Raw genomic sequence first — 26,535 nt, forward strand, 5'->3', positions numbered from 1 at the left:
GTCGTGAAGATGTTGAAAAGCATTGAGAGCCTTGAGGATCGCTCTGAGTTACAACAGATTGATATGACACTGATGATCCGTACTGGTCCAGTGGCCTTGAGTACAGAGACCATCGAGATGAGCGCCCCAAGCGTAGGTCGAAGAATCTGTCATGAGGATATTCTGTTTGGGGGAGGGGGCGTTTGAAAAAGCAAGCCTCTGCAGAGATTGGTAGAGAGCGTCCACCAACGGAGAGACTGCTTCAATGAAGGAGTGACTGTTATGTGTTGAGAAAGTGGCTCGCAAACCTGCGTCCATTGAGATGCCAGGGTCCACTGAGGAATTCTGAGGTGAAGTCTGGCAAAAGGAGTCACGTGTACTGTGGAAGCCATGTGACCTAGGAGTACCATCATATGTCTCGCTGAGATGGAAGACCGGGAAGACACTGTACGACAGAGTTGAAGAAGAGCTTCCAGACATTGTTGTGGGAGGAATGCTCCGAGTTGGACAGTTTTCAGAACAACTCTAATGAATTGTAGATTCTGTGAGGGCTGAAGTTGGGATTTGGGAAAGTTGATTTCGAATCCCAAACTTTGTAAGAACCAGGTAGTCCATTGGGTCGCTACAATAACCCCTTGAGATGTTGAATCTTTGATGAGCCAGTCGTTGAGGTAGGGAAATACCTGAAGACCATGGTTCCGTAGAGCTGCTGCTACCACTACCAGGCACTTGGTGAACACTCTGGAAGATGAAGCCAGGCCAAAGGGCAGCACTCTGTATTGATAATGCAGATTCCCCACCCGAAATCTGAGATATTGACGGGAGGCCGGATGAATGGAGATATGAGTGTAGACCTCCTTGAGATCCAGAGAGCAGAAAGAAGGGGTTAAAGGGATGCCAGGGACAACATTCAAAATTTTTCTTTGACCAAAAATTTGTTGAGAGCCCTGAGATCCAGAATGGGCCGCAGATCGCCATCTTCTTCAGAACAAGGAAGTAACGGGAGTAAAACCCCCTGTTCTGCTGTTCCAAAGGAACTGGTTCAATGGCATGGAGACAAAGCAGAGCTTGAACTTCCTGAAGAAGAAGGGCGGTCTGGGAAGGATTGGAAAGATACTCTCTTGGAGGAAGCTCTGGTGGAACCTGAGTGAAATGAAGAGAGTATCCTTCCCTGATGATGGTGAGCACCCAGAGGTCGGATGTAATAGTCATCCATCGATGGTAAAAATGATGGAGACGACCTCCTATAGGTGGAAGAGAAGTCAGAGTCAGAACGGTAGAGGTTATGCTCTGTTTTAAACAGTCAAAAAGGCTGAGTAGCCTTAGGTGCAGCAGAAGGTTGAGGTTTTTGTTGCTTCTGAGGCTGCTGTTTTTTAAGAGCAGGGCAATTATAAGGAGCTGTCCACGGAGCAAAACGCCATTAATAAATAGGAGTAGGGTGTGTAGGTTTGGCAGGAGCTGGCTTTGGCTTAGGTCTGACAATAGAAGAAAAGGATTTTTCATGTTCAGACAATTTCTTGGTGGCTGCCTCAATAAGATTCATCAACGAGGTCATTCCCCGTACAAGAAATATTAGCTAAGCGATCCTGAAGATTAGGGTCCATGTCAATGGTACGAAGCCATGCAAGGCGACGCATGGCTACAGAGCAAGCAGCTGCCCGGGCAGATAACTCGAAGGCATCGTAAGATGACTGGAGGAGATGTAATCGGAGTTGTGATAAAGAAGGAAGGACTTCTTGAAATTCAAAGTGCTTTTTAGTATCCAAATAAGTCAAGAATTTTGGTAATAGAGAAATGAGGAACTCAAAATAAGTAATAAAATGAAAATTATAATTGAGGACTTTAGAGGACATCATGGCATTTTGATAGATGCGACGTCCGAATTTGTCCATAGTGGCATAAACCTTGGAAGGATGGGATTTCTTCAAGAAGGACTCGACTAGCAGGGATTGATGAGATAACTGTGAGTTGTCAAACCCTTTGCGATGTACAGTTTTATACCTAGAGTCCAATTTGCCTGGAACAGCTGGTATGGTATAAGGGGTCTCCAGGCATCGACCAAAAGTCTGAGACAAAAGCTTATGAAGAGGAAGCTTAAGAGACTCTGCCAGAGGTTGAGGGAGATGCATGGCTTCGAGGTACTCCTTAGAGTATTTGGAACCAGCATCTAATTGAAGATCCAAGTCAACAGCCATCTGACGAAGAAAAGATGAGAAAGATAGCTGATCCGCCAATGCTTTGCCTCGAGAAGGATTTGAGGACGTCGAGGCAGCCTGGGTCGAAGATGAAGCTTCGGCAGGAAAAAAGGCATCAAAAGAATATGGAGACTTGGACGAAGCAATTGAAACCACTGCATCCTCGAGTTTCGGAAGTGGAGACCTCGAGCGAGGAGTCAGCAGTCTAGTCAAAGTAGGAGTAGAGCGAGGCTTAGTTGAAGAGGGACGTTCTTTAGAAGAAGAACTATACCTGGAAGTATGCCTCAATGAAGGCCTCGATCGTCGGTAAGAATGATGCTTGGAAGCAGATCTCAAAGATCGAGGAGACTTCGCCTCGGAGACAGAAGCAGCCGATGCCACCAAAGAATGGATAGGACTGGAGGCTGTAGAGCAAAGCTCCAGAGGCTTGATGGAGGAACCTTGATGCACTCCCAAAGACTCTGCTCCTTGTATAGAGGTTGAGGATTCCTGCCGAGCTCTTGCAAAGATTCTGCTCCTTGCTTCACATGCTTGGATACCAGACCAGACACTCGCAGAGACTCTGCTCCCTGCAAAGAGTGTGTAAGTTCAGACTGAGGCAAAGGAAGCGGCTCGACCTCGCGGGAGTCTGCTGAATGCCCAGGCTGGATGAGAGGAAGAAGCTTCGGTCCCATATTAGTAAGAAACTGAATGAATTGCTTCTCCAACATGGTCTGGAAAGAAGCCGGCAAGGGTGGATAAGCGTATGAAACTGGACCACCTGCTTTGGCTGGAGGCTCCACCGAGGCAGTGTAAATGTGCTTCGACTTGGAAGTCTTAGGGACTTTAAGCACCACCGCTGGAACTTTCTGCTGAGCTATCTGACCTGAGGAAACAGGGGAAGATACAGCAGGTGTCGTCGAAGAGAGAGCCGCTGCAAACGACGAAGGTCTGATGAGGCTCGAGGTGGAAGCAGTAGAAGCAGGAGGAGTCTCAGTCGAAGATGAGGCCGAGGGCGCCTTTGATGTCGAGGGATCGGAGAAAGAATCCATCCCGAACAGCTTCTCCACCAAAAGGTGACGATGTTTAAGGGCTCGAGGTTGAAGAGTAGCACAGCGCTCGCACAACTTCGGGTGATGTTCCAGCCCAAGGCACTTGAGGCACCGACGGTGTGGGTCCGTAAGGGAAATTGCACGCTGGCTACACTTCTTGAAGCCCTTGACATAGGAGGAAAAATAGCCTTGGACTGCGGCTTAGCGGCTTGCCCCGGCAAACGGACGGAAGATTGAAAAAAAATTTTTTTATTTTTTTTTTAAAACTAGAAATAAAGGAAGAACAACGATTCGTGAAGAAAAAAATACAGACCGCGGTTCAGAGAAGGCACGAAGTAACGAAGTTAAATTCAGAGAGTCAAAGACGGACTTCTCGGCTCCGTGGAAAACTGAGAACTGATGAGACGCGCTCTGCGCTGGGCAGGAGGGCACTTGCTCATACGCAGTGCAGTCAACTCGAAACTTTGAGTTTCTTCAAGCAAGTCTGCTTGCAAGCTTCCGCATCCGGGCTCCGCTGATGACGTCACCCATATGTGAGGATAGGCTGCCTGCTTGTCCTGGGAGAAAAGTGTATTCTGAATGAATAAAAGTTCATATTGTTAGAGTAGAGCTTCATAGTTTGCTGGATTTTACCTTACAATCTCTTTTATCCTTCACGGCACAGAGGGAGGATAATTTTCAAAGACATTTCCTTGGGAACTGAGCTTGCTCACCCTATATTTGGGTAAAGCTGTGCATGTAATATTACTGCTGTATAGGGTGCATTCCTGATGGCAAGGTTGGGAAGGTCTTAGCAGTTAAGAACATGCTTTTTATGTATTGAAATATATGCATCACAACAGAGGTGTAAATATGAGTGTATAGTTTTCCAGAAGTAATTTTCAAAGTATAAGAATGTGTTCCCTTTCACTTTGAAAATCTGGCAATTTGTAGAATGAAAAGTATACATGTACCTTATACATATATGCATCATTATAAAATTACCCTTTAATCTATAGGACTCCCTTAATTTATCAACTGCTATTCATTTTGTACACTGTCTTGCCTTGCTTTGTTGTACTAGCATCCTGTCAAGTTGTATCATCTCTGTGAAATATGTATATGCTCTACCTCAGATTTATCCATGGTCTGGCACCTCTGTATTAGTCATCTGTCAACTTTCATCTCTTGTTAAGTCCCTTTGTATAACCTAGGCTCCTCTAATATACTTGCATTATTCACTATTTTAAACAGCCATCCGCTTATTTCTATTCTTTGACCTTATTTGTCCCTAACCTTTTACATCTTCCACAATATTCAAAATTGTTCTTTTCTGTTTTCCTATAATTGTATATATATATATTTTTTTAAAAATCCTTCATATCTGTAGCTTTGCTTTTAACTACCAGTCTTATTTTTTAACCATTGAGTATTTTTCTATTGCTCTCTGCCAGGTAGATTGTTGCAATCAGTACTCTGAATAAAGGAGTTTCCTAAATAAAAATCATATCTGTCATATTCTGATAGTTAAAACATGGATTCAGTACTCATGACATATATATATATCATGAGTACTGAACCCACGCTTTAACTATCAGAATATATATATATACATACCGTGTATCCCCCAAAATAAGACACTCATATTAATTTGGGGCCCAAAAAAGGCACTAGGTCTTATTTTTGGGGATGTCTTATTTTTTTCATGTAATGATCATCTCTCCCTTCCTCTCCTCCAAACCAAATCTTCCTATTTCTTTCTCTCCTCCACATGTGCAGCATCTTTCCTCCCCTCTCATCCATCCCCTTGTGCAGCAGAACCCTTGCAGCTTTTATCCCTCCCTCCCTCATGCAGCAAAACCCTTGCAACTTCTATCCCTCCCTTCCACCCATTCCCCCATGTAGCATCTTTCTATCCCCCTGCCGCTGCTGACCCATCTCTCCCTCCCATCCGAACCGCGAGACAAGAATACCTTATAACAGCGTTGGTAGCAATCTACACAGGCTGCTTCGTGGCCTTCTAGCTCCCGGGCGTTCATCTGCCGCGTTGCTGATGACATCATCATTGATGCGGCAGAGGAACGTCCAGGAGATAGAAGGCCACAAAGTAGCCTGTGTAGATTGCTGCCGATGCTGTTTGTTTGGATGGGAGAGATGGGTCTGCCGGGAGGGGGGGGAAACATTGCTGCTGCTGGCGACTAGGGCTTATTTTTGGGGGTAGGACTTATATTAAGACCTACCACGAAAATCATGCTAGGGCGATTTTCAGGGTAGGTCTTATTTTTGGGGAAACATGGCATATATATATACTGTATCTATTTTTTTAGCATAGAGTATTATTTTGAAAAAAAAAAATGGGGTAACAGACTGTCTCTGATAAAGGTCAGAGCTGGCTATTTTCTTGGTTGTGAATGAAAACACAAAACTACCAAGCCAAAGCAAAATACCCTGAAATATTCATTAGGCATTAACATATATCGGTACTTACATATGCTGCTGCACTGGAACATACCAAAACTTTTAATGCTGCTCCAGTGTTGGATAGTGGAGGAGGTGACACCTGTTCAGAGACGGGAGCATAAAATGCAGGAGGCCAGTGAAACAATATGTTGAATTGTGGTACATGTTTCAAAAATCGTTCCCCATGTCTTCTCCTGATGGGAGTTCCTCTCATGATTTGTGTTCTAGAAATAGGGGTGGGGGGAAGGAGTTGGAAGAGAAGGGGTATGATGGATATGGCTGGTATGATTGTAGAGTGAATGAGTGTACTCACTGTGTAGGAGACATTGGGGATATATCAAGGGGTAAACAAGAGGCACTTTGGGAGTACTAAACGAGATTAGCGACCATAATGTTTGCTTATTGCCTATGGAATATTTTGTATTATATTATCAATAGCTCAAAGAATGGTGTACATATAACATTATTTCTGAGTTAGTTTGTGTGCTGCGGACCATATCCATGAAACTTGTTTTGGCTTATGTGCCTATGGGAGGAGCCTTAGGCACCTGGGCCAATCAGAGTCTTAGGCCCCTCCCAGTGCATCAAGAAGGGGAAGACCCGCCATTTTGAAGAGGTGGGCCTGATGGCAGGAGGGAGTGGGCATCCTTCCTGCCAGTTTTCCATCCAAAGGTAAAAGGGGCATGTGAAGGGTTGTATGGAATGTCAGGCTCGGTAGGAAGGGGGCTCTCTTTGGAGAGTGCTTAGAGGGGATCCATGGGTGGATGGGAAAGAGGAATTGGGGATTTCCCTGCTGGTTCAGGAAATTGCAGCAGAGGAATCCCAAATCAACTTAGCGGGCAGGACTCCCAAAAGCTGTGGTTTCGGGGAGTCCTGCCGGCTCAGCTGAATGGGGATTCCCCTGTTGTGATTAGCTGATGGCAAGCTGTGGACTATGTTTTTTTTAAAAAACATTTTTTGCAATTTTCAAATTTCAATCAAGTGAAATACATACAGCTTGAGTAGATCAATATAGCATAATAATAAATCATAAAATCAGGAAAAACAGTTATTAGATATTTAGTCCACAATATTAGAGATCAAAGCTGTGGACTATTTTTGGGATCCCCCAGCAAAGATAGGTGCTGGAAATGTAGACCAGGGTTTTCCGGGCCTACATTTCTGGCACCTGTCTTTGCATGAATCACACCTATGTAGGTGTGATTCTCTAACCAGCGCTATCGCATGATTGACACGCGATTGTGGCTGACATGGGCGCTGCTTGAGAATTCAAGCGTAAATTCTAAGCACATTTTATACCTATGGGCTTCTTAGAATGTAGTATATGTTAAGTTGTAGTAAAAAGTTCCAAGCTATGCTAAAGTGTGTTTTTTGGAACCTTGTGGCCAGTTTTTAGCGTTTATGTATACTTGTGTAAGAAAATGCTGAATTTTTTAATGTTGATAATCCCCATGAGAGCAAAAATACTTACCCTGTAGCAAGTGTTCTCCAAGGAGGCATATATGCTCACATGTAGGTGACATTATCCATGGACCCTGGTATGGACACTTACTTTTTAAGTTAGTGCTCATACCGTGACATCGGCTTGCGGGACCTGCAATTCAGTAACAAAGCTATGAAGCCAACTAGGAGAAGTGGGCGGATTGTGAGAATATATGCCTGCAGTCCTTGGAGAACACCTGCTACAGGTGTATCTGCTTTCTCTAAGGACAAACAGGCATTATATTCTCACATGTGGGACTCCCAAGCTGCAGGATTATGGATCTGGAGAATAATGGTTTTATAACATGAGCCTGGTGAAACCCTACAGCAGTGTATCGTAAACTGTGTGCCACAGCACACCAGTGTGCCTCCTGAGATTTCTGGTGTGCCGTGGCGAGAGGCACATCCTTTAGGAAGTCAGCTGGCGCAGCTGACTCTCCTCCTGGCTGGCATCTCTCCTCTTCTCCCTGCACCTCCCAGATCCTTGTAATGGTGGGGTCACGGCCAGATGGGCCTCTGCACATGCGCAGACATCGACACGATGGCGTCACGCGCATCTCATCAACTTCGGGTGCCTTCCAGCCGGAGCACTGGTTTAAATGTGCCGCCAGCCAGAAAAGTTTGCGAGACACTGTCCCAGAGGGTTGGAGGGAAAGTTGGCTTTCAGGATGTACAGTAAAAAGATTCTGCAGAACTGCTTGTCCAGACAGTAGTGAGTGGTAAAGGTATAAATTGAGGACCAAGTAGCTGCTTTGCAATGCCCTTAATAGATGTAGAGTGGAAATGAGCTACTGAGGCAACTATAGCTTAGACATTGTAGGCTATTATGTGACCCTGTAGCATAGCCCAGCTTGATTATATGCAAAAAAATTATAGTCTTCCAGCCAAGTGGAGATGATTCTCTTAGTAACAGAAACCACAAAGAGCTGGGTAGATGTTCTATGAGGCAAAATTGCCAAACATTGTTTTCTCTCTTCTATCAGATTTTATCAGCAAAACAAACATACTCTACCCTAATCAATCTAGTTTCAGACAGCACTATTCTACTGAACTATCTTTATTAGATCTTGTTACTTTCATCTTATACCATCTGGACCATCACAGTTCTATTCTTTCTCTTGATCCTACTGCAGCTTTTAACACTATTGGTCACCCCCTCCTCTTAAACAGACTCCATCAAACTGGTATCTCCAATTCTGCTCATGACTGGTTTACCTCAAATTTGACTTAGTGCATGTCAGATTCAATTTCAAGATTCTTTCTCAGACACCTATTCCCCACCCAGCTGGTTTCAAGGGTTCAGTGCTTGCTCCTCTATGCTTCAATATCTTCTTTGCCTCTCTCTTAAGACTTTGAGCAGTCTCTTGGTTGCACAGCTTTTGTTTATAGTTTCATCGTTTTATTAAAATTTGATGAAATGCTAATCATAAAATTCGAAGCATTGTACAATAAAATAAAATATTAAAAAAATGGGTGGAGGGACTAACACAGGGATCTCAAAGTCCCTCCTTAAGGGCCACAATCCAGTTGGGTTTTCAGGATTTCCCCAATGAATATGCATTGAAAGCAGTGCATGCACATAGATCTCATGCATATTCATTGGGGAAATCCTGAAAACCCGACTGATTGTGGCCCTCAAGGAGGGACTTTGAGACCCCTGGACTAACACCAAATAACAAATGAGACAGTAAAGACCTACAAACAAGACATAGGGTAGGTTAGAAAATAAAGGGAGAGGAGGTAGAACTACAATTTTGTATAGAAAAGAAGACAAGAAAGGGAAAAAACAAAAGGAGAGGGGGTTAAGGTATGAGGCATCAAAAATATTCAGCTACTTCACCCAATCAACCCAATAGCACAACTGAAATTGTTAACATAAATCAATCACTACTTGAAATCACTACCTGATTGCATGAAAACAAACTATATCTGAACCCTCTGAAATAAAAGGCTCTCCTGTTCACTGCCACAGATAATCAAAGCCTGGCCACACCTGTTATTCTTGATTCAGTACCTATTCCTATAACCTTCACTTTTAAAATCCTTGAGGTCATAATAAACTAAACTTTCAAAAGCAGATCTCCTCTGTAATTCAATGTAGTTTCATAAAACTGAATGATTTGTTCTATTAACCCTCTTCTAGATGCTTTAGCCCTTAACATCTTAATTAACGTACTTATTACACAATTACCGTATTTTCGCGGATATAACGCGCACCATTGTAAAACGCGCACAGGGGTATAGCCGCAGAAATCACGATGATATGTACAAAAACTTTTCTATACCGCGCTCAGGCATATAACGCGCATGCTGCCCGACTCTCCTCTGGCCACCCCGACTCTCCTTTCGCTCTCCCCGACTCTCCTCTGGCCACCCCGATTCTCCTTTCGCCCTCCCCGACTCTCCTCTGGTTGCCCCGACTCACCGTTCACCCGCCCTGACTTTCGGTGCACTGCCCCGCCTCTCCGTGCCTGTCCCCCTTGAAGTCCTGTCCCCCCTTGAAGGTCTGCCTGTCCCCCCTTGAAGTCCTGTCCCCATCCTGAAAGCCTGATGCCCCCCCTCGACGTCCGATTCTTCTCCCCCCTCGGCAGGACCACTCGCACCCCCACCCCGAAGGACCGCCGACTCCCCGACAATATCGGGCCAGGAGGGAGCCCAAACCCTCCTGGCCACGGCGACCCCCTAACCCCACCCCGCACTACATTACGGGCAGGAGGGATCCCAGGCCCTCCTGCCCTCGACGCAAACCCCCTCCCCCCAACGACCGCCCCCCCCAAGAACCTCCGCCCGTCCCCCAGCCGACCCGCGACCCCCCTGGCCGACCCCCACGACACCCCCACCCGCCTTCCCCGTACTTTGTGTAGTTGGGCCAGAAGGGAGCCCAAACCCTCCTGGCCACGGCGATCCCCTAACCCCACCCCGCACTACATTACGGGCAGGAGGGATCCCAGGCCCTCCTGCCCTCGACGCACACCCCCCCCCCTCCAACGACCGCCCCCCCCAAGACCCCCCGACCGACCCGCGACCCCCCTGGCCGGCCCCCCCCACCCCCCTTCCCCGTACCTTTGGAAGTTGGCCGGACAGACGGGAGCCATACCCGCCTGTCCGGCAGGCAGCCAACGAAGGAATGAGGCCGGATTGGCCCATCCGTCCTAAAGCTCCGCCTACTGGTGGGGCCTAAGGCGCGTGGGCCAATCAGAATAGGCCCTGGAGCCTTAGGTCCCACCTGGGGGCGCGGCCTGAGGCACATGGGCCAAACCCGACCATGTGCCTCAGGCCGCGCCCCCAGGTGGGACCTAAGGCTCCAGGGCCTATTCTGATTGGCCCACGCGCCTTAGGCCCCACCAGTAGGCGGAGCTTTAGGACGGATGGGCCAATCCGGCCTCATTCCTTCGTTGGCTGCCTGCCGGACAGGCGGGTTTGGCTCCCGTCTGTCCGGCCAACTTCCAAAGGTACGGGGAAGGGGGGTGGGGGGGTCGGCCAGGGGGGTCGCGGGTCGGTCGGAGGTTCTTGGGGGGGGGCGGTCGTTGGAGGGAGGGGGGTTTGCGTCGAGGGCAGGAGGGCCTGGGATCCCTCCTGCCCGTAATGTAGTGCGGGGTGGGGTTAGGGGGTCGCCGTGGCCAGGAGGGTTTGGGCTCCCTTCTGGCCCAACTACACAAAGTACGGGGAAGGCGGGTGGGGGTGTCGTGGGGGTCGGCCAGGGGGGTCGCGGGTCGGCTGGGGGACGGGCGGAGGTTCTTGGGGGGGGGCGGTCGTTGGGGGGAGGGGGTTTGCGTCGAGGGCAGGAGGGCCTGGGATCCCTCCTGCCCGTAATGTAGTGCGGGGTGGGGTTAGGGGGTTCCAGAGTCCAGGGTTTGGGCTCCCTCCTGGCCCGATATTGTTGGGGAGTCGGCGGTCCTTCGGGGTGAGGGTGCGAGTGGTCCTGCCGGGGGGGGGATGTATCGGACGTCGGGGAGTCGGCCGGGCAAGAGGGCTTGGGCTCCCTCTTGCTCCGATCGTGGATGCGGGTGCGGGTGGGAGCGCGTGCGAGCGGTCGTTCGGGGTGGGGGTGCGAGCGGTCCTGCTGGGGGGGGTGAATCGGGCGTCGGGCGGGGTGGGAACTATGTTTAAAAACTTTTGTATACCGCGCTCAGGCATATAACGCGCGAGGGGTATGCGCGGTACGTAAAATCACGTATAACGCGCGCGTTATATCCGCGAAAATACGGTAGACTACTGTAATTCCTTTTTTCATGGTTTGAGATGTAAAGATTTACAATGCCTACAGCTTATACAAAACACAGCAGTTAAACTGATCTCTGCAGCCAAAAATATAATCATGTTACACCCTACTTATATCTGCTCATTGGCTGCCCATCACCCATCAGTTCACATATAAAATTCTGGTATTCAAAATCCGTCACTTCCACACCCCTCTATATCTTGACTGCTTGCTTATTCCTTATGTACCTTTTCATATTCTACAATCTTCCCAGCAAAATCTACTGGTTGATCTGAATCTCTCACACTCTGCATATCCTTTTATCTTTCCAGAGTCCAGGATGGGTGACTCTTTATCTCTCCCCCTCCTTAGGAAACAAACAGCCTAAAGCTTGTTAACCCAAATCATTCTACAGCTATTCTGCTCTCATATAAACCCAGCTATTTCCACCTGGAAAGCAACTCTCATCTCTTGCTACTTTTGACTTTACCAGGGACATTTACTTCTAAAAAAATGCCCCTTGTTAAAGTGTAGGCCAACTTCTAGGTGATCTCTAGAGATAGTCTCCACAGCCACACTATGAACTCAGGCCCCATTCCACCCACCCCTAGGCTTACATTACATATATAGACCCACCCACCAATCACCTTCAACACCCCTCCAACTGTTGCCCGGCCAAGTCCAACCTACAAAATAAAGGTAACAGAATTAAAAATTCAACAACCCAAATGCTGTACCTTAAACTTATAATAATCTTATCAAGTTTTTATTAATATTTGATGAATTGCTTATTCAGTTTACTAAGCGATGTACAGCTTCATAAAAACAAGAAGATACATACAAAATAACTTTGGACTTACAAATCTAAAACAGACATGAGTCGTGGCGGGTAGGGGGGAAAAGTTACAATTCTCTGTAAGAGAGAAAAAAAACAGAAAGGGGAAAAACGAGAGGGGGGGTAAAAAATTTGGGACCTAAAAACATTTGGTCATAGGTCGAAAGATGAAAGGTTGAATGCGTCTTTAAAAAGGTAAGTTTTAAAAAATTTTTTAAATAAGGGAAGATCTTTTTCTTCTCTAATGTACTGTGGTAATGAGTTCCACAGTTGAGGGGCCATGACCGAAAACATATCGTGTCTTCTAATGCCTATAATTTTCAGGGATGGAACAGATAGGAGATTTTGAGATGTCGAACGAAAAGACTGAGAGGTGTTATAAGGGATAAGCATTCTGGTGATAAATTGAGGTTCGTTAAAAATTAAGGATTTATATACTAAAAGTAATATTTTGAAAGTGATGTGATGGCTAATTGGGAGCCAGTGGGAGTCAATCATAAAGGGCGTGACGTGATCATATTTTTTAGCATTATGGATAAGTTTAACAGCCGTATTTTGTATTATTTGAAGCCTTCTTTTTTCTTTTTGTGAGATGTTGAGTAAAAGAGAGTTGCAATAATCAATTTTGGCTATGACCAGAGAATGAATTAATATGTTGATGGATTTGGGCTCGAGGAATTTAGAGATCGAGCATATCAACCGTAATTTGAAAAAGCATGTTTTAACTATATTACTAATATGGTCGCGGAACGATAGTTTGTCGTCGACGATGACACCTAAGATTTTTAAGGAAGACACTAACTCTAATAGAATGGCATTAAGGGCAAAAGGGGTACTCAGGATTGTGTCCTTCTTCCAGGTAAAAAGCATCGCTTTGGTTTTTTGAATGTTTAGAGCTAGTTTATTGGAGTTGAGCCAATTTTTTATAATTTCGAGTTTATTGTTGATTGCCCTAATTTCTTCAATGTTTTCTGGGTCTACAGGATGAAGGAGCTGGATATCGTCCGCGTAAGCAAAAGATGTAAAGCCTATTGATTGACATATGCTTAGTAGTGGGGAAAGGAAAATGGAAAGGAAAAAGGAAAGGAACAAAAGAGGTGACAGAATAGAACCTTGGGGGATACCATAGATTAAGGAGTAGACTTTAGAATTTTCGTCATTAAATCTAACAATTGAAGAGCGGTTAGAAAGAAATGAAACAAACCAGTTTAAAACTTGGTCGTCGATACCTAAGGATTCCAGACGTTTGAATAATAAATCATGATCAATTGTATCGAAGGCCGCAGATAGGTCTAGTGAAAAAAGAACTACTGGTTTGTGATGATCTAGATAGTAGTGGATGTTGTTTATCAATCCTATCATTGAGTATTCTGTATTGTGGAATTTCCAAAAGCCCGTTTGGTTCGGGTGAAGTGCATTTGTAGATTCAATAAAATCTGAAAGTTGGTTAAATACCAGTCTTTCAGTTATTTTGGCAAGGAAAGATATGCTAGCGATGGGACGATAGTTCGACACTTCATCTGGGCTAATTTTGTGATCTTTTAGTATTGGGGTAATAATGGCAGTTTTCCAGAGAAGAGGAACTGATGCGGTAAGTAAACTTTTTTGAACGAAAGCGTGAATAAAAGGACCAAAGCAGGAGAAGAATTTTTTAAGATAGAACGGAGGAATGATTTCAGAACGTGAGCCTTTTAAATTAATTTTCTGGAAGAGGGATTCTATATCTTTTATGGAGGGGATTCTTAAATTAGAGCACTTGGCTGTAGATATGGATTCAATTTTGCAGTTGTTCATGGAATTATCTGCTGTATTAGGAAAAAAAGTATTTCGAATGGTATTAATTTTTTTGCAGAAGTAATTAGCCAGTTCTTGGGCCGTGAGATTGCACTTTTGTTTAGTTTTATCTCTTTGGGTCAAAGGAGTAATGGATTTTAGAATGGAATATAAGATGGAAGGATTTTTTGCTTTAGTAATTTTATTTGAATAGTAATTGCTTTTGGCTTTGTTAATTTTTTTTTTATATAGGGTAGCCTGATCTTTGTAGTGTTGTAAATTTATGTAAGATTTGGTGTGCCGCCATTTTCTTTCTAATGATCGTAGTTGTTTTTTCAGGAGGGAGAGTTCTTCCATATACCAGGGGTTAGAGAATTTGAGGAGGGGAAGTGTTTTGGAAATTACTGGTACTTTGTTATCTATAAGAGATTGTAAAGAAGAGTTCCAAGTTATTAATTGTTCATCACTTGAAGTGGAGTTGGGAATTGGGATGGAAGGATTGAAAGTAGGCAAAATATCAGATAGTTCTAAATTAGAATAATCCCGGAATGAGACCTTTTTAAATTCTGGACGTGTTTGAGATGGTGTAAATTTTTGAAAATTAAGGTTGAGCGATATAAAATAGTGATCAGACCAGGGCACAGGTGAAATGGATGGGACTGAGTAAGTAAAAAATTGGGATTTGGATGTGAGAATCATATCTAGCGTTGATTAGCAGAATGAGTTGAGTCCTGGATTAATGTTTGCAGATTTAATGTTTTAAGGAAATTTAATATTTCAATTGTAATTGTATTGGAGGAATCCTCGAAATGGATGTTAAAATCTCCTAAAATCAGAGGGTAAGTTGTTGCGGAACAAAAATTAAATATTAAGTTTTGAAGCAAAGTTAAGTTATTCTGTCCTATGGGGGGGGCATAAAGCAATAAAAAATCGATTTTGGGGTTCAAATTGAGTTTGACGTGAAGGTATTCAATGGCGACGTTTCCAGTAGAAAGGTCGCAGGTGTTAACTAAATTATTGTGAATTATCCATCATGTGCTTTCCTAACCCAGTCATAATCAACCCTAACACAAAAAATTCCCCACAGAAAAAACCCTCACAACGTAGCCCTCACAACCTAAGAGGAAGCCCTTTTTTCTCATACACTCCCACAACAAAAAAATGTATCTATCATCCTCATAAATACCAGATCAGCAAATAACAAAGGCACATACTAAAAGACCTCACAGATAAAAACTGGGACATATACCGGATTACTAATAGCTGTCTTAAAGACAATGATAGCTACAATACAATAGATATATGTCCCTTAGGCTATCAAGTTTTAGCAGGCTCCTGTACCCACAAAAAAGGAGGAGTAATAGCCATTACCAAGGGATTTCAGAGAAATGTATATTGGTACTAGATCCCAATATGGGGCACATTAGGAAAAAACTTGTACTGTTAAGGTTAAATATATGGCAAATTGTAACCTGGAAACTATATTTGTTTGTACTAAACCCCTATCAAGTTAGGATACAACCTTGTATTATATACTGGTTCTGTAATTATGTCAAATTGTAACCTGTAAACTATATAATATGCATGTTTAACCTGTAAGTCGTTCTGAGCTCTTTGGGGACAATGGATAGAAAACGAATTAATTAAATAAACACTAGAAGACAACACTATTTTTTCAGTTACTGTCCCATCCGTTTGGAATTTCCTATCTTCAGAATTACATTTAGAATCATCACTACGTAAATTTAAGAGCAACTTTAAAACCTTTCTATTTAGTGACACATACAGTTGATCATCTCCCTACTGCACTGTTTATCAAGCCCTTTTGCACAGGTATCAGTTATCTGTGGTGACTATTCCCTAATTTCTCACCTGGCCCTTTCTATGTCCCTGTCCACACCCTGTGGTTAACCACAGGTCCTCATCCCCGTTTCATTCTCTACTCTGAAGGAATTTGGATGTTATTTGCTAATGACTCAACTGCTTGAGACCACTGAGAAGATGGAGTCCATCCACCTGGGATGATATATATTACTTTAAACACTGGCACCAATGTTTAAATTAATCTGCTTGCTGTTACTGTTAAAATTGATTTACATATAGCAGTATTGATTTACATGTAGCAGTATTTTACCTTCTAGATTTTGTGCTTTGTACCGCTTCAGTAACTTCATAGGACCCAAACAGCAGTGACCTTAGCGTTATGGTTACTTATTTGAAGTAAGTAAATTTGTTGAAGAACTCATAAGCTTTTGTACAGTGCAAGAAACCTTAAAGGGTGCAGGCAGATCTGAATTAACTGAGATATCTTTTGGACCTCCTAGCAATGTTTTCTTTCCGGCTGGTAAGCTAAGATCTAGTGTGGGTATCGGTTCCATCTATAATCACATTTCATTCTTTCTAACCAGTATGATTAAGTATGATAAAATTCAGTATAGTCCTCTCTTAGTCTGTACTCTGATAAATTGTATCTAAACTCAAATAACTTGTACTTAAACTAAACTACTTATACTTAAACTCTTCTCTTAATTTGCTGTATACTGCACAGTCTTGTATGTCCAAACATTTAAACCTATTGTATATCTTATATGTCTAATTACACTCCATTGTGTATGTTCACTTGTAGACCGTTCTGAGCTACTGGGAGGATGGGATAAAAATCTAAATAAATAAATAAAGTTTTCCATAGCAGAAGCAAAGTATTTCTTTTTTTTATTTGTTTCAATGTTTTTATTGAATAGTTCTCCATGTATTAAAAAACAGAACAATAAAGCCACATATCAAGAAAAGTAAAAGGCTAGCTCTTCAGGATACGTTGGTGTACCATTTTTTGGAATGTGCCCTTGTGGGGTACCCGTGCTTCAGGAGCTGGAGAGTATTATTGGGCAGTCCTTAGAATGGTCTTATAAGACGTTGCTGTTGGGTGTCATGAGTCCCCTGGTGGAGGCTGGTATTTCAGAGCCTCAGTGGCGTTTTATCTTAGTGGCTTTGGGAATAACTAAAAAACTCATCCTTCGCCATTGGGTGGGAGCTACACGACCTACAGTCCAACAGTGGTGAGCTAACATGTCCCAGATGGCAAGCTGGGAGAGACAGCACAGAAAGGGGGCATCCAGTTGGAAATCTGTAGCTTACCTGGATTGCTGGAGTTCATTTTACAGCAGGATGGAGTCCTGAGACGCACGGGTGGGAGGGAGGGGGGGGCTAGTCTATTTCTTTATTCAAAATTGGATTTTGCATAGATGCATCTATAGCTGACTGTGCTTGTTTTTGTTGTCTCTTATTTGAGACATTGTATTTTGCTGTTCTCTTTTTTTTTGTTGTTGCCTTCTGTATTTTCTTCTGTGCATTGATCCTTTAATAAAAATATTAAAAAAAAAATAATAAATAAAAATTTCCATGTAGTTTCATGTTCTCATAACAAGGACTTAGGACTTTTTTTGATCCTGAAACCTATGTTTTGCATTGTTTGCAGGTTACTATTGGTCATCTGTACTCTACCCAGAAACTTGTTATTGAACATCAAGAAAAGTGACAGAAGAACACAAACAAGTCTTTAGCTGCAAGATTCCTTAAGATCTTCATAATTGCTCACAGCAGAAGAGCAACGTCGTCAACAGATTTACATCTAAACGTCAATTTATATTTTGTTTTATGTCTTCTTGAGGCTGTTAAATTTTGAAAATGTGCTTGGTCATTGGCATCTTGCAGCTTACATTTTTTCCTTGCTGTTTCAAAATTGTAATATATACCTTAAACTATAAAAATAGTTAGTTATATATTGTCTAAAATTGATATTATCTTTCATAGAGCTTTTTTTTGTAAAGAATGTTAGTAGATTCTAAGTAATAGTTTACTTTAAAAATAAATTCTAGACTATATTTCTGTATGTACTGTGCTTTTCTAGTAAACTTTTCATTTCTGTTAACAATACTTAAGGAAGAGGACTTAGAATGTGAAAAGTATAAAAATAAAGGTCCATGCTCTTTTAAACATTTTGATATTTTCTGATGCTTTATATAAAACAGAAACTATAATGTTTGAAAATAAAATGGAAACATTGAGCTTAGAAAGTATAAATGTGAAATTCTTGTACAATCCCACTTTATTCTGAGACCAGTGGGTTATTTCCGCCAGGACTTTGTAAGAAGCCTCAAATTTTAGAGACCTAAACCTCTCCTCCTCATACCTCATCATTGTGCAAGTTTCTCAGTCTTCCTTCCTACAAGCCAGGCTGTAGGAGCTTATCTTTTCTGCTTATGTTTCATTTCGCGTAATTTCAGTATTCTGTGTCTGCGGTTTTTGCCCTCGTGCTGTTGGAGGTTACTGCAGGGACATCCTTGATTGCGAGAGATTGCAGAATGTTGGAAAAAAAGTCTGCTTCTAGGGGGTTTCCTGCTTGTTAGTAAGCCCTTTGGAGAGCCTGCACATCAGATTGGGGCCCAGGGACTGTTCCCTTGGGAGCTTGCTCACCCCAGGTTCGTTTGCTAGTGGGTAGAGCGCAGGCTGAGCAGTTCCGTGGAGGCACGACTGGGATCAGAGCCAGACTCTGTTCCCCTTCCAGGCGTCTGTGCGACATGTCCGAGGGTGGCAGAGGTCTCTGGCTGTGGAGGCCAGGCCGATGGGGCAGTCTGAAGATTTGAAATCCAGATTTCCAGTTCTTTGAGGCAAAGGATCTCTCTGTGAGGTGTTTCAGTTCTGTCTGCAGTGCTTTCCATTCAGCACATATCACAGTGAGTACAAACTGCTGCAGCCTGAATCAACAATTTTGGGTGGTTTCCCTGCATGCCCTAACCCTCTCCACCTCTAAAATCCCCAAAAAGCTGGTTTTATTTTAGGGTTCCTGTGGTTTTCCTGGGCTATTTTTAGTCAAACTTGACACCCGCAACAGCCATCTTGGATTTTTCCGATTTGAATTTAAACATATTTTTTATACTTCCAAGCTTTGTTTTTGCAAGAAAACAGCATAGATGGCCTCGCCAGGGCAGGATGGGATAGATTCATTCCTCATTTGCGGTGGATGGCTGTCGGATGCACAGCTGTGTTCCATGTGTGCTGCAGCCCACGAGAGGTGCGAGGCTTGCCTGGATTTGGTGCCTTTGACTTCCAAGGAAGGTCTTCTAGTGCCTTCTGCCCCGGCTCCTGCCTTGCGGAGTGCGCTGGTGAAGTTTCAGTGAAATGCAAACATGTCTCTGGCGATAAACCTTGTAAATCCTCCAAACAGTCTAAAATTGATGTGCATATTCCGCCGCGGAGAATGGGTTCTCCCTGGAATATGTGAATATGCTTTATCATGCATACTTAGTTAAAAAAGTTTCTGCCTGTTTCCCTTCTGCCGACTCCAGGGACACATGTTCTGGTGGACCAGGGTTTTTTTCTCTTGCCTTGCTTTGAGGTGCTGGCAGGTAATCCAGCTGTTCCCAAAGTTGCACCGGACACACTTTCCATAATCTTTGCTTTTGTCAGAGACACTGCGGTGGTCGCAGTTGTGAATTTTGGCAGATCTCTCCAGGATCCAGGATCAGTGCAGAGCCCCTGATTTGGGGAGGATCCCACTGTGTGCCGATTTTTATATGCACACACACCTTGTTGTTTTGATCTCTGAATCTCTACAGGAATTTAAGCTGCAGGCTGAGCAGCCTGTCACTGCAGAATGGTTCCCTCTTGAGTGACCAGAGTCCATAATCTGCCTCCTTTCCTGACCACCCTGACCTTGTTTGGATTCTTACAGATATTTAGGAAACTCCTGAACGTCCCTTGAAATGTGCTCATGCCATGGCACAGCTTTATCCCATGGCGGATACCTTTAACAAGCGCTTTGCATCCCCGAAGGTGGATTCCTCGGTGGTGCAGGTTACCAAGTACACATCTCTTCCCCGTGATGGGGGAGTAGTCCTAAAGGATGTTTAGGACAGACGTGTGGATTTTGTCCGTAAGCATCTGATTTGGCCACTGCTGGTGTCAAGGCGGCATCGACCTCTTCTTTCCTGGCTCAGCATGCCATTCCAAGCTGTGCCTTAATTCTGACTCTGTGGTGCTTCATGACTTGGATTTTCTCATCTCTGCGGTTCCACATCTTGGGGCAACTTTCCAATTTGTGGCGATGCTCTTTGGATTGGTGACAGCACCCAGGACCTTCACCAAAGTGATGGCTGTGGTGGCGGCCCATCTTTACACCCTGGGTGTCCTGGTTCATCCGTATCTGGATAACTGGTTGATCAGAGCTCCCTCGCTATCTGAGAGGTGTCAGACTGTTCAACAGGTGGTGCAGTTGCAGCACCTGGGCTGGGTTATTAACTTCAGGAAGATTCACCTTAAGCTGACGCAGGATCTGGAATACCTGAGAGTTCAGTTTCACACAGGACAGAACAAAGTGTTCCTGCCTGTCTCCCGTTAGGAGAAGCTTTGACAGGTTGTCAGGGACCTTCTAGCCACTTTAGTTCTAACAGCATGGCAGTACTTTCAGGTTCTGGGGACCATGGTGGCAACGATCGATGTGATCCCTTGGGCCACAGCTTGTCTATGTCTGTTACAGGATGCTCTGCTTTCACACTGAATCCCTAGCGAGATCTGTTACATGCAGCCCTGCCCTGGATGACTGTGGCACTGAACAGTCTTGCATGGTGGTTGCAACCCTCTCGTATTCCAGGGGCCTTCCCCTCTGTATCTCGGATTGGATGATTCTGTCTACAGATGTGAGTCTCAAAGGCAGGGGAGCAGTGTGTATGACCATCCCTGTTCAGGGCCAATGGGCACCCTCGGAGCCCAAGTGGTTGATCAATTGCCTAGAGCTTCAGATGATTTGGCTGGCTCTTTGCTTCGAGGATCAACTCCGTCATTGAGCCCTCCGTGTTTTCTTGAACAATGCCACAGCAGTGGCTTATGTTAATCAGCAGGGGGGCAAGAAGAGCCCCTCCAAGCATGAAGGCACAGCTGTCATCAGCGGCGCATGTGGCAGGAGTGGACATTGAAGTTGAGATTTCGGAAAGTTGACTTCAAACCCCAAACGTTGAAGGAACAGGATGATTGACTACTTTGCTGAGTGAAGTCCTTGAGGGGAGGCATCTTTTATGAGCTAATCGTCGAGACCTCCGATTGGTTGAGGAAGAGGCTGAGATAGGGGAGCAGCTGCTATGCCCTTGAGAAGTGCGTCAAAAAGACAAGTTAGCTTTTGAGGAACTGTCGCATGAAGTTTCTGAGATCATTGTTGCTTCTGCTTTCTCTGAGGTGGTGGTCTAGAAACATGGTTAAATAGAATATTGCCACTGATATGAATAAGATTTAGCAGGCTGTCTTGAAGTTGAAGGTCTAGTCTTTGTCTTGACTAAAGAATTCCAACTTGTCTCATGCAACGTCAACTTTTGTGTGGCTGGTTCGATGGAATCCCAAAGAGCTTATCTCCTAAGCACGGAATATTGGCTAATCTGTCCCTTAGATTAATATCCATGTCAGAAACTCTTAGCTAAACCAAGCGTCTCAAAGCAACAGACATAGCTGATGCTCTATATGACATTTCAAAAGCATTTTGCAATACACTGTCTAATTTGTGAGAGAGTTCTCACTAGTTGCTGACATTGTGCAAGATGTTTAGAAATGTACTGGCCAAAATTAGGCAATTGTTTCACCAGTTATTTTAGACAACAGGAAATGTAGAAATTGTAAATAAGGATTCTGCTCGCCAAGATGGAATTCTGATATAGGCGGCGTCCAAATTTGTCCATAGTACGGCCCTCATGTCCTGGAGGTGCTAATGCATAAACCTTGGAATTGGAAGATTTTTTAAGGGTTGATTACACCACTAAAGACTGATGTTGAAGCTGTGACTTATCAAATCCTGGACAATGATTCTGTAAAAGGAATCAAGTTTTCTTGGAGCAACAGTAATGGTTAAAGGCGTTTCCCAATTTTTGGAAAAGAGCCTCTTTAGGAATGCAATGTAATTGTAATTTTAAGAGCTCTTTAGGAGGATCATCATAATCCAAAGCCTCCAAGTATTCTGCACTGTAGGCAGTGCCCGCTTCTAATCTAACAGGGAAGGCTTTACCAAGCTATCTAATATACAGTCAAACCTCGGTTTGCGAGTAACCCGGTTTGCGAGTGTTTTGCAAGACGAGCAAAACACTCAGCAAACTTTTGACTTGCAAACCGAGTGTTGACTCGATTTGCGAGCACACACCCCCCCCCCCGATAACCGGCATCGCTCCCCCCTGCTCGCAAAGGCCCCCTCGCTCCAACCGGCCCCCCCCCCCGCCCGAACAGCTTAAACTTACACCCCCCCCCCCCCGTCTAGTGGTTATCGGGGAGGGGGGAACGTATCAAAGTGAGTTTCCATTATTTTCTATGGGGAAACTCACTTTGATAATCGAGCATTTTGATTACGAGCATGCTCCTGGAACGGATTATGCTCGTAATCCAAGGTACCACTGTATTTGGTAAAGGAAAGTCTTTCTGAAGGAGATCTGTCGAGGAGGTGTTTTCTTCAGTGATGGGTCTGAAGGGATACCAGAAGACTCATGCACAAATAAAGTAGGTGAACAGTCTGAGTCAGAATGTAGGTCCGAATCATACATGAGTTGGTGACTTCGAATGTTGTGAAGAATGATGTGTACGTTTTCGGTACTGGTCTGATGACGATTAGGAAGAGGATCGATGAGTATTCCTTTTATGTTTTGAAGTTTAAGATAGACGCGATGGGGATTGACAACATCTTGCTTGTCAGTGCGTCGAAGGAGATCAATACCTCGAGGAGCATCGATGAGAATGTCAATATGGAGATCAATGCCTGAAGGTTGAACATTGTCGAGATGGCAAGCGATGATTCCTCACAGAGTTTGGAGGAGCATGGTGTTCCAATGGACAGCTGACAGCAGTAGCGGTACCCTTGGGCCTTGTAATGCTATGCTCAAGCTGGGCAGGTACTGAGGGAATCAATGAAAGCACTGGCAGGCAGTGCAATTTAAATATATCACCAAGCTCCCTCTGGAAGAACTCAAATCCCTCCCTAAACAAAGGCACTGATACTGATGACTCAACAACCGGTACCATCAATGCAGCAGGTTGTCTCAGAGTGGGTGACCTCAAAGAAGATGCACAATGTGGAGGAGAGACAACCTGCGAAGCTGGGGAGCGGTGGCATCATTGTTTGGTCTGCACCAAGGGACTCGATGCTGTAGAGATCTATGACGCTGGTTTGAAAGCAGATGGCTTCTTAGCTGGCTTCCCCTGCGATGCCGATGGCTTAGTGGTATCCATGATAGTGCTGAACAACTGCACCTGCTGAGTGCGACGGACCTTATGAGAGCACAACTTTAAAGATGAACCCCGAGAACAAGCTTCGATGTGATGTTCTGGGCCTAAACACTGAAGGCACTAGGTATGAGGGTCAGCTATAGAAATAGACTGGTTACCCACCGCACTCCTTAAAACCTGTCAAAAGATTTTAACATGGAAAAATTAACATGGCGATATTAAACTCAATTTTTGACAAAAAACCGCCAAGAAAACTTAAAATGGAAAAAGAAAATTTTCTCTTCCCATGTGTCTTAAAACAAATGAAAAGAGGAAAAAAATATGCAAAGTGGTAAGGCAACGCTGACTGAAGGGAGTTCAATCAAAAAGATATTTCACTCCATGGAAAATGAAGAACTGAGGTACCGCGAGCCTTTTCGGGTGGGAAGGCAGTCTTGCATGTGCAGTGCAGATAGTCGTGGGCACTTCAAAAGCTTTTTAAAGTGACAGTTCACTCAGACTGTCCATATCGGGCTCTGTGGATAACATCACCCATTTGTGAGAATATGCTGCCTGCTTGTCCTAGGATAAAGGCAGTATATCAAATCTCATCCCTTTTCATAAGTGAAATTACAAGTGTTAAAATTAAAAGTTTTCTATCAACAAAAACAATGGGAGAGATCTTACAAACATAGCATGCTCATGGAGGAATGCTAAATTACACGCAAGTCGTGATACTGGAGGTGAGGCACTTAATGTACATAATTTCTCTCAGACCTTTATAGAAGCATCTAATGGATGATTAGATTCTTACCTCAATAATATTCTTTCTGGTAGATGTGCCTAGGTGTCCTGAAGATAGATAGGTTATTTACCTCTGGTCGTGAACTGATTGCAGAAGGATGTCATCAAAATCTTTCGACTCTGCCTTCTTCTCCAGTAGGGTTGTACTGCCACCTTCCGTTTGTACCAAAGCAGTTAATCCTCACTATGATATAAGAAATCAGGAGTACGGGGAAACCTCCCTGACAATACATTTCTATTCTGCTCTGTAACAAATAAAGTGAACAATAACACACTATAAATCTAGATGGAATTAACAAGCCACCTCACTATGTGCAACCAGCACTAACACATTTAGTTGCTCCTTGGAAAAAACCAAAAAGAGATCCGGTAATTTCTGCTTCTTCTGGCAGAAGACTACCATCTCCAGACTACTGCTGCCAGATTCACTGATTTGAATAGCCAGTGCTGTAGTGATCCTATCAGGCTGCCGTCATCCTTCGCAGCATGTTCCCTCTGCTGCAATTCCGCCCCTGACATCAGGAGAAGCTGGACTGCAGAAGAGGGAATGAGCTGTGGAGGCCGATGGCAGCCTGTTAGGATCACTACACCACCGGTGATCCTCTGCAGGCTGCCCTAATTAGCTGAAGATGAGACTGGGAGGCAGGGGGAAGCCGTAGGACACTATAAAGAAGGGGGGAACATACAGGCCTTTGGGTGGGGGCCCTGGTGTAGAAGTACACAGAGGGAGGGAGGGGGGGCCAAAGAGATGTGCATATGCAGGACTGAGGAGGGAGAGGGGAGAAAGAAATAATGGGTCTAAAAACAGAGGAGAGGGAGATGATGGACAATGGGATTTAGGGAGGGAAGGAACAGAAAGGGAAAGAAGTTGGACTCAAGGCACGGTGTAGAGAGGGGAAAGAGATACTGGATAGGAGGGTAGTTGGGAAGAGAAAGGGAGAGATGGTGGACCTTGGGGTGGTGGGGAAAGAGGGAGAGATGCTGGTTGAAAGGGTAGTTGAGAAAAGGAGATGGTGAATCTGGGGATGGTGGGGTCCATCGCTTCAGCTACGGGGATGGAGATGAAAAAAAGGAAAGATGCTAGACCTCCGGGGGAGGGAAGGGAAACAGAAGGGGAGGGCAGAGATGGAAGATGGATGGTTAGCATGGAGAAAGAAGAAAATGACAAATGGGCAGGAGACCCTGGCAAGCGAGCTATCAGAAGACGTTTGTCCCAGAGCCTGGGACTAACATGATTTGAATAATGACCAGACAACAAAAGGTAGAAAAAATAATTTTATTTTCTGTTTTGTGATTACAATGTCAGAGCTGGTGTTAGACCGCGAGCATGAGCTAGGATTTAACAGAGAGGAAAAGTCATTTTTGTTTGTTTATTTTGTTTACACCACAGTGCCAGTGTGGGTAGGAAGAGGGCAAAGGGGGTGGGGTGGGTGAAGAGGCTATAAAATAAACCCATCAGGATGTTTGAAAAAAACATCCAATTGGGCAGGAAAATCGAATCGAAAAATCAATTCAATAGGCTGAATCAAATCGAATATTATTTCTTGACTCAGGCAGCACTATTCCAGACCCATGCATCTGAGTCAGCAAGCAGACAAATACCAATTGATAGGGTGAGGTGTCAGGACTCCTAGACATATCTACCGGAAAGATTATTGAGGAGAAGGTGATGCTAGGCCAAAGGGCAGAGTGGAAATTGGAAACAAATTTCCAGAATATGTAAACTGAGAAACTTGAGGTGTGTTGGGGAAATTTGAATATGCAAATACGCTTCTTTTGAGTTTCAGAGGCTAGGCAACCTTCTGGGGCCACTGCTGCTATACCAGAGTACACAGTATCCATGGGAAAGCATGAGAATTTGAGCGCTGCATGTACACATGCAAAAGCCAGGATGGATAAGCCTTGCTTTGGCATGAGAAAGTATATGGAGAATCTGCCCAGGACCAAGACTTCAGGTGGGACCAGCTCTATGGCCTGAATAACCAACAATATGTATATCGTGGCTTGTATTGTGACCACCAGGTCCGGGCATCCTGCAGGAAAGACTACGAATCACTCCATCAGAGGCCGGGCAAAGTCCAGCCGTTAGCCAGACCTAAGTATGCCCAGATCTGACCCCCAAACCTGCAGGAATGCTGAGAATTTGCCCCCTATAGGAAGAGGGCTTCCCTTGGCTCAGCGTCATTGTAACGGGTCAGCAGAGGTGAAGGACTGGTTATGCCTGAAGCTGGAGCACCTCTATCCACAGTCCTATGAGTCATGTGAGTCTTGAAACTGGAAAATGGGCGAGAGCAGCTGGAACCATGAAAATACAGCATCTGGAACTTCCAGATGTCCTGGTTCTACTGTCAGGCAGGATCTTAGGGTAACAGCCCACCACAGAAACATGAGGTCTCCCAGGCTTCAGTCAAATAACTGTCCCGTAAAGGAAAGTTGAGCAGAAGTAGCTTTAGAGGTGGAAGCACCGACCACTGTCTGATCCAGAGGATTCTGTCAGCAGAAAGGGAATACACCGACGCCTTAGTGAGAACACACAGAAGGGCATACAGGGTGACAGAAACATATTCC

At 44.4% G+C, this 26,535-nt stretch overlaps 1 protein-coding gene across 5 annotated transcripts in view; it reads left to right on the forward strand.

Annotated features, from left to right (window-relative positions):
- Positions 1-17,933, forward strand: part of LYRM4 (LYR motif containing 4) — a 238,583-nt gene extending 220,650 nt beyond the window's left edge. For all 5 annotated transcript variants that reach the window (XM_033929669.1, XM_033929673.1, XM_033929670.1 and 2 more), the window contains exon 4: positions 17,411-17,933. In XM_033929669.1, the coding sequence (XP_033785560.1) occupies positions 17,411-17,470 (60 nt within the window). In that variant the 3' untranslated portion in view covers positions 17,471-17,933. The remainder of the gene's footprint in view (positions 1-17,410) is intronic.
- The last annotated feature ends 8,602 nt before the right edge of the window (positions 17,934-26,535 follow it).

The sequence above is a fragment of the Geotrypetes seraphini genome, chromosome 2 (assembly GCF_902459505.1).
Source record: "Geotrypetes seraphini chromosome 2, aGeoSer1.1, whole genome shotgun sequence".
Classification (NCBI taxonomy): domain Eukaryota; kingdom Metazoa; phylum Chordata; class Amphibia; order Gymnophiona; family Dermophiidae; genus Geotrypetes; species Geotrypetes seraphini.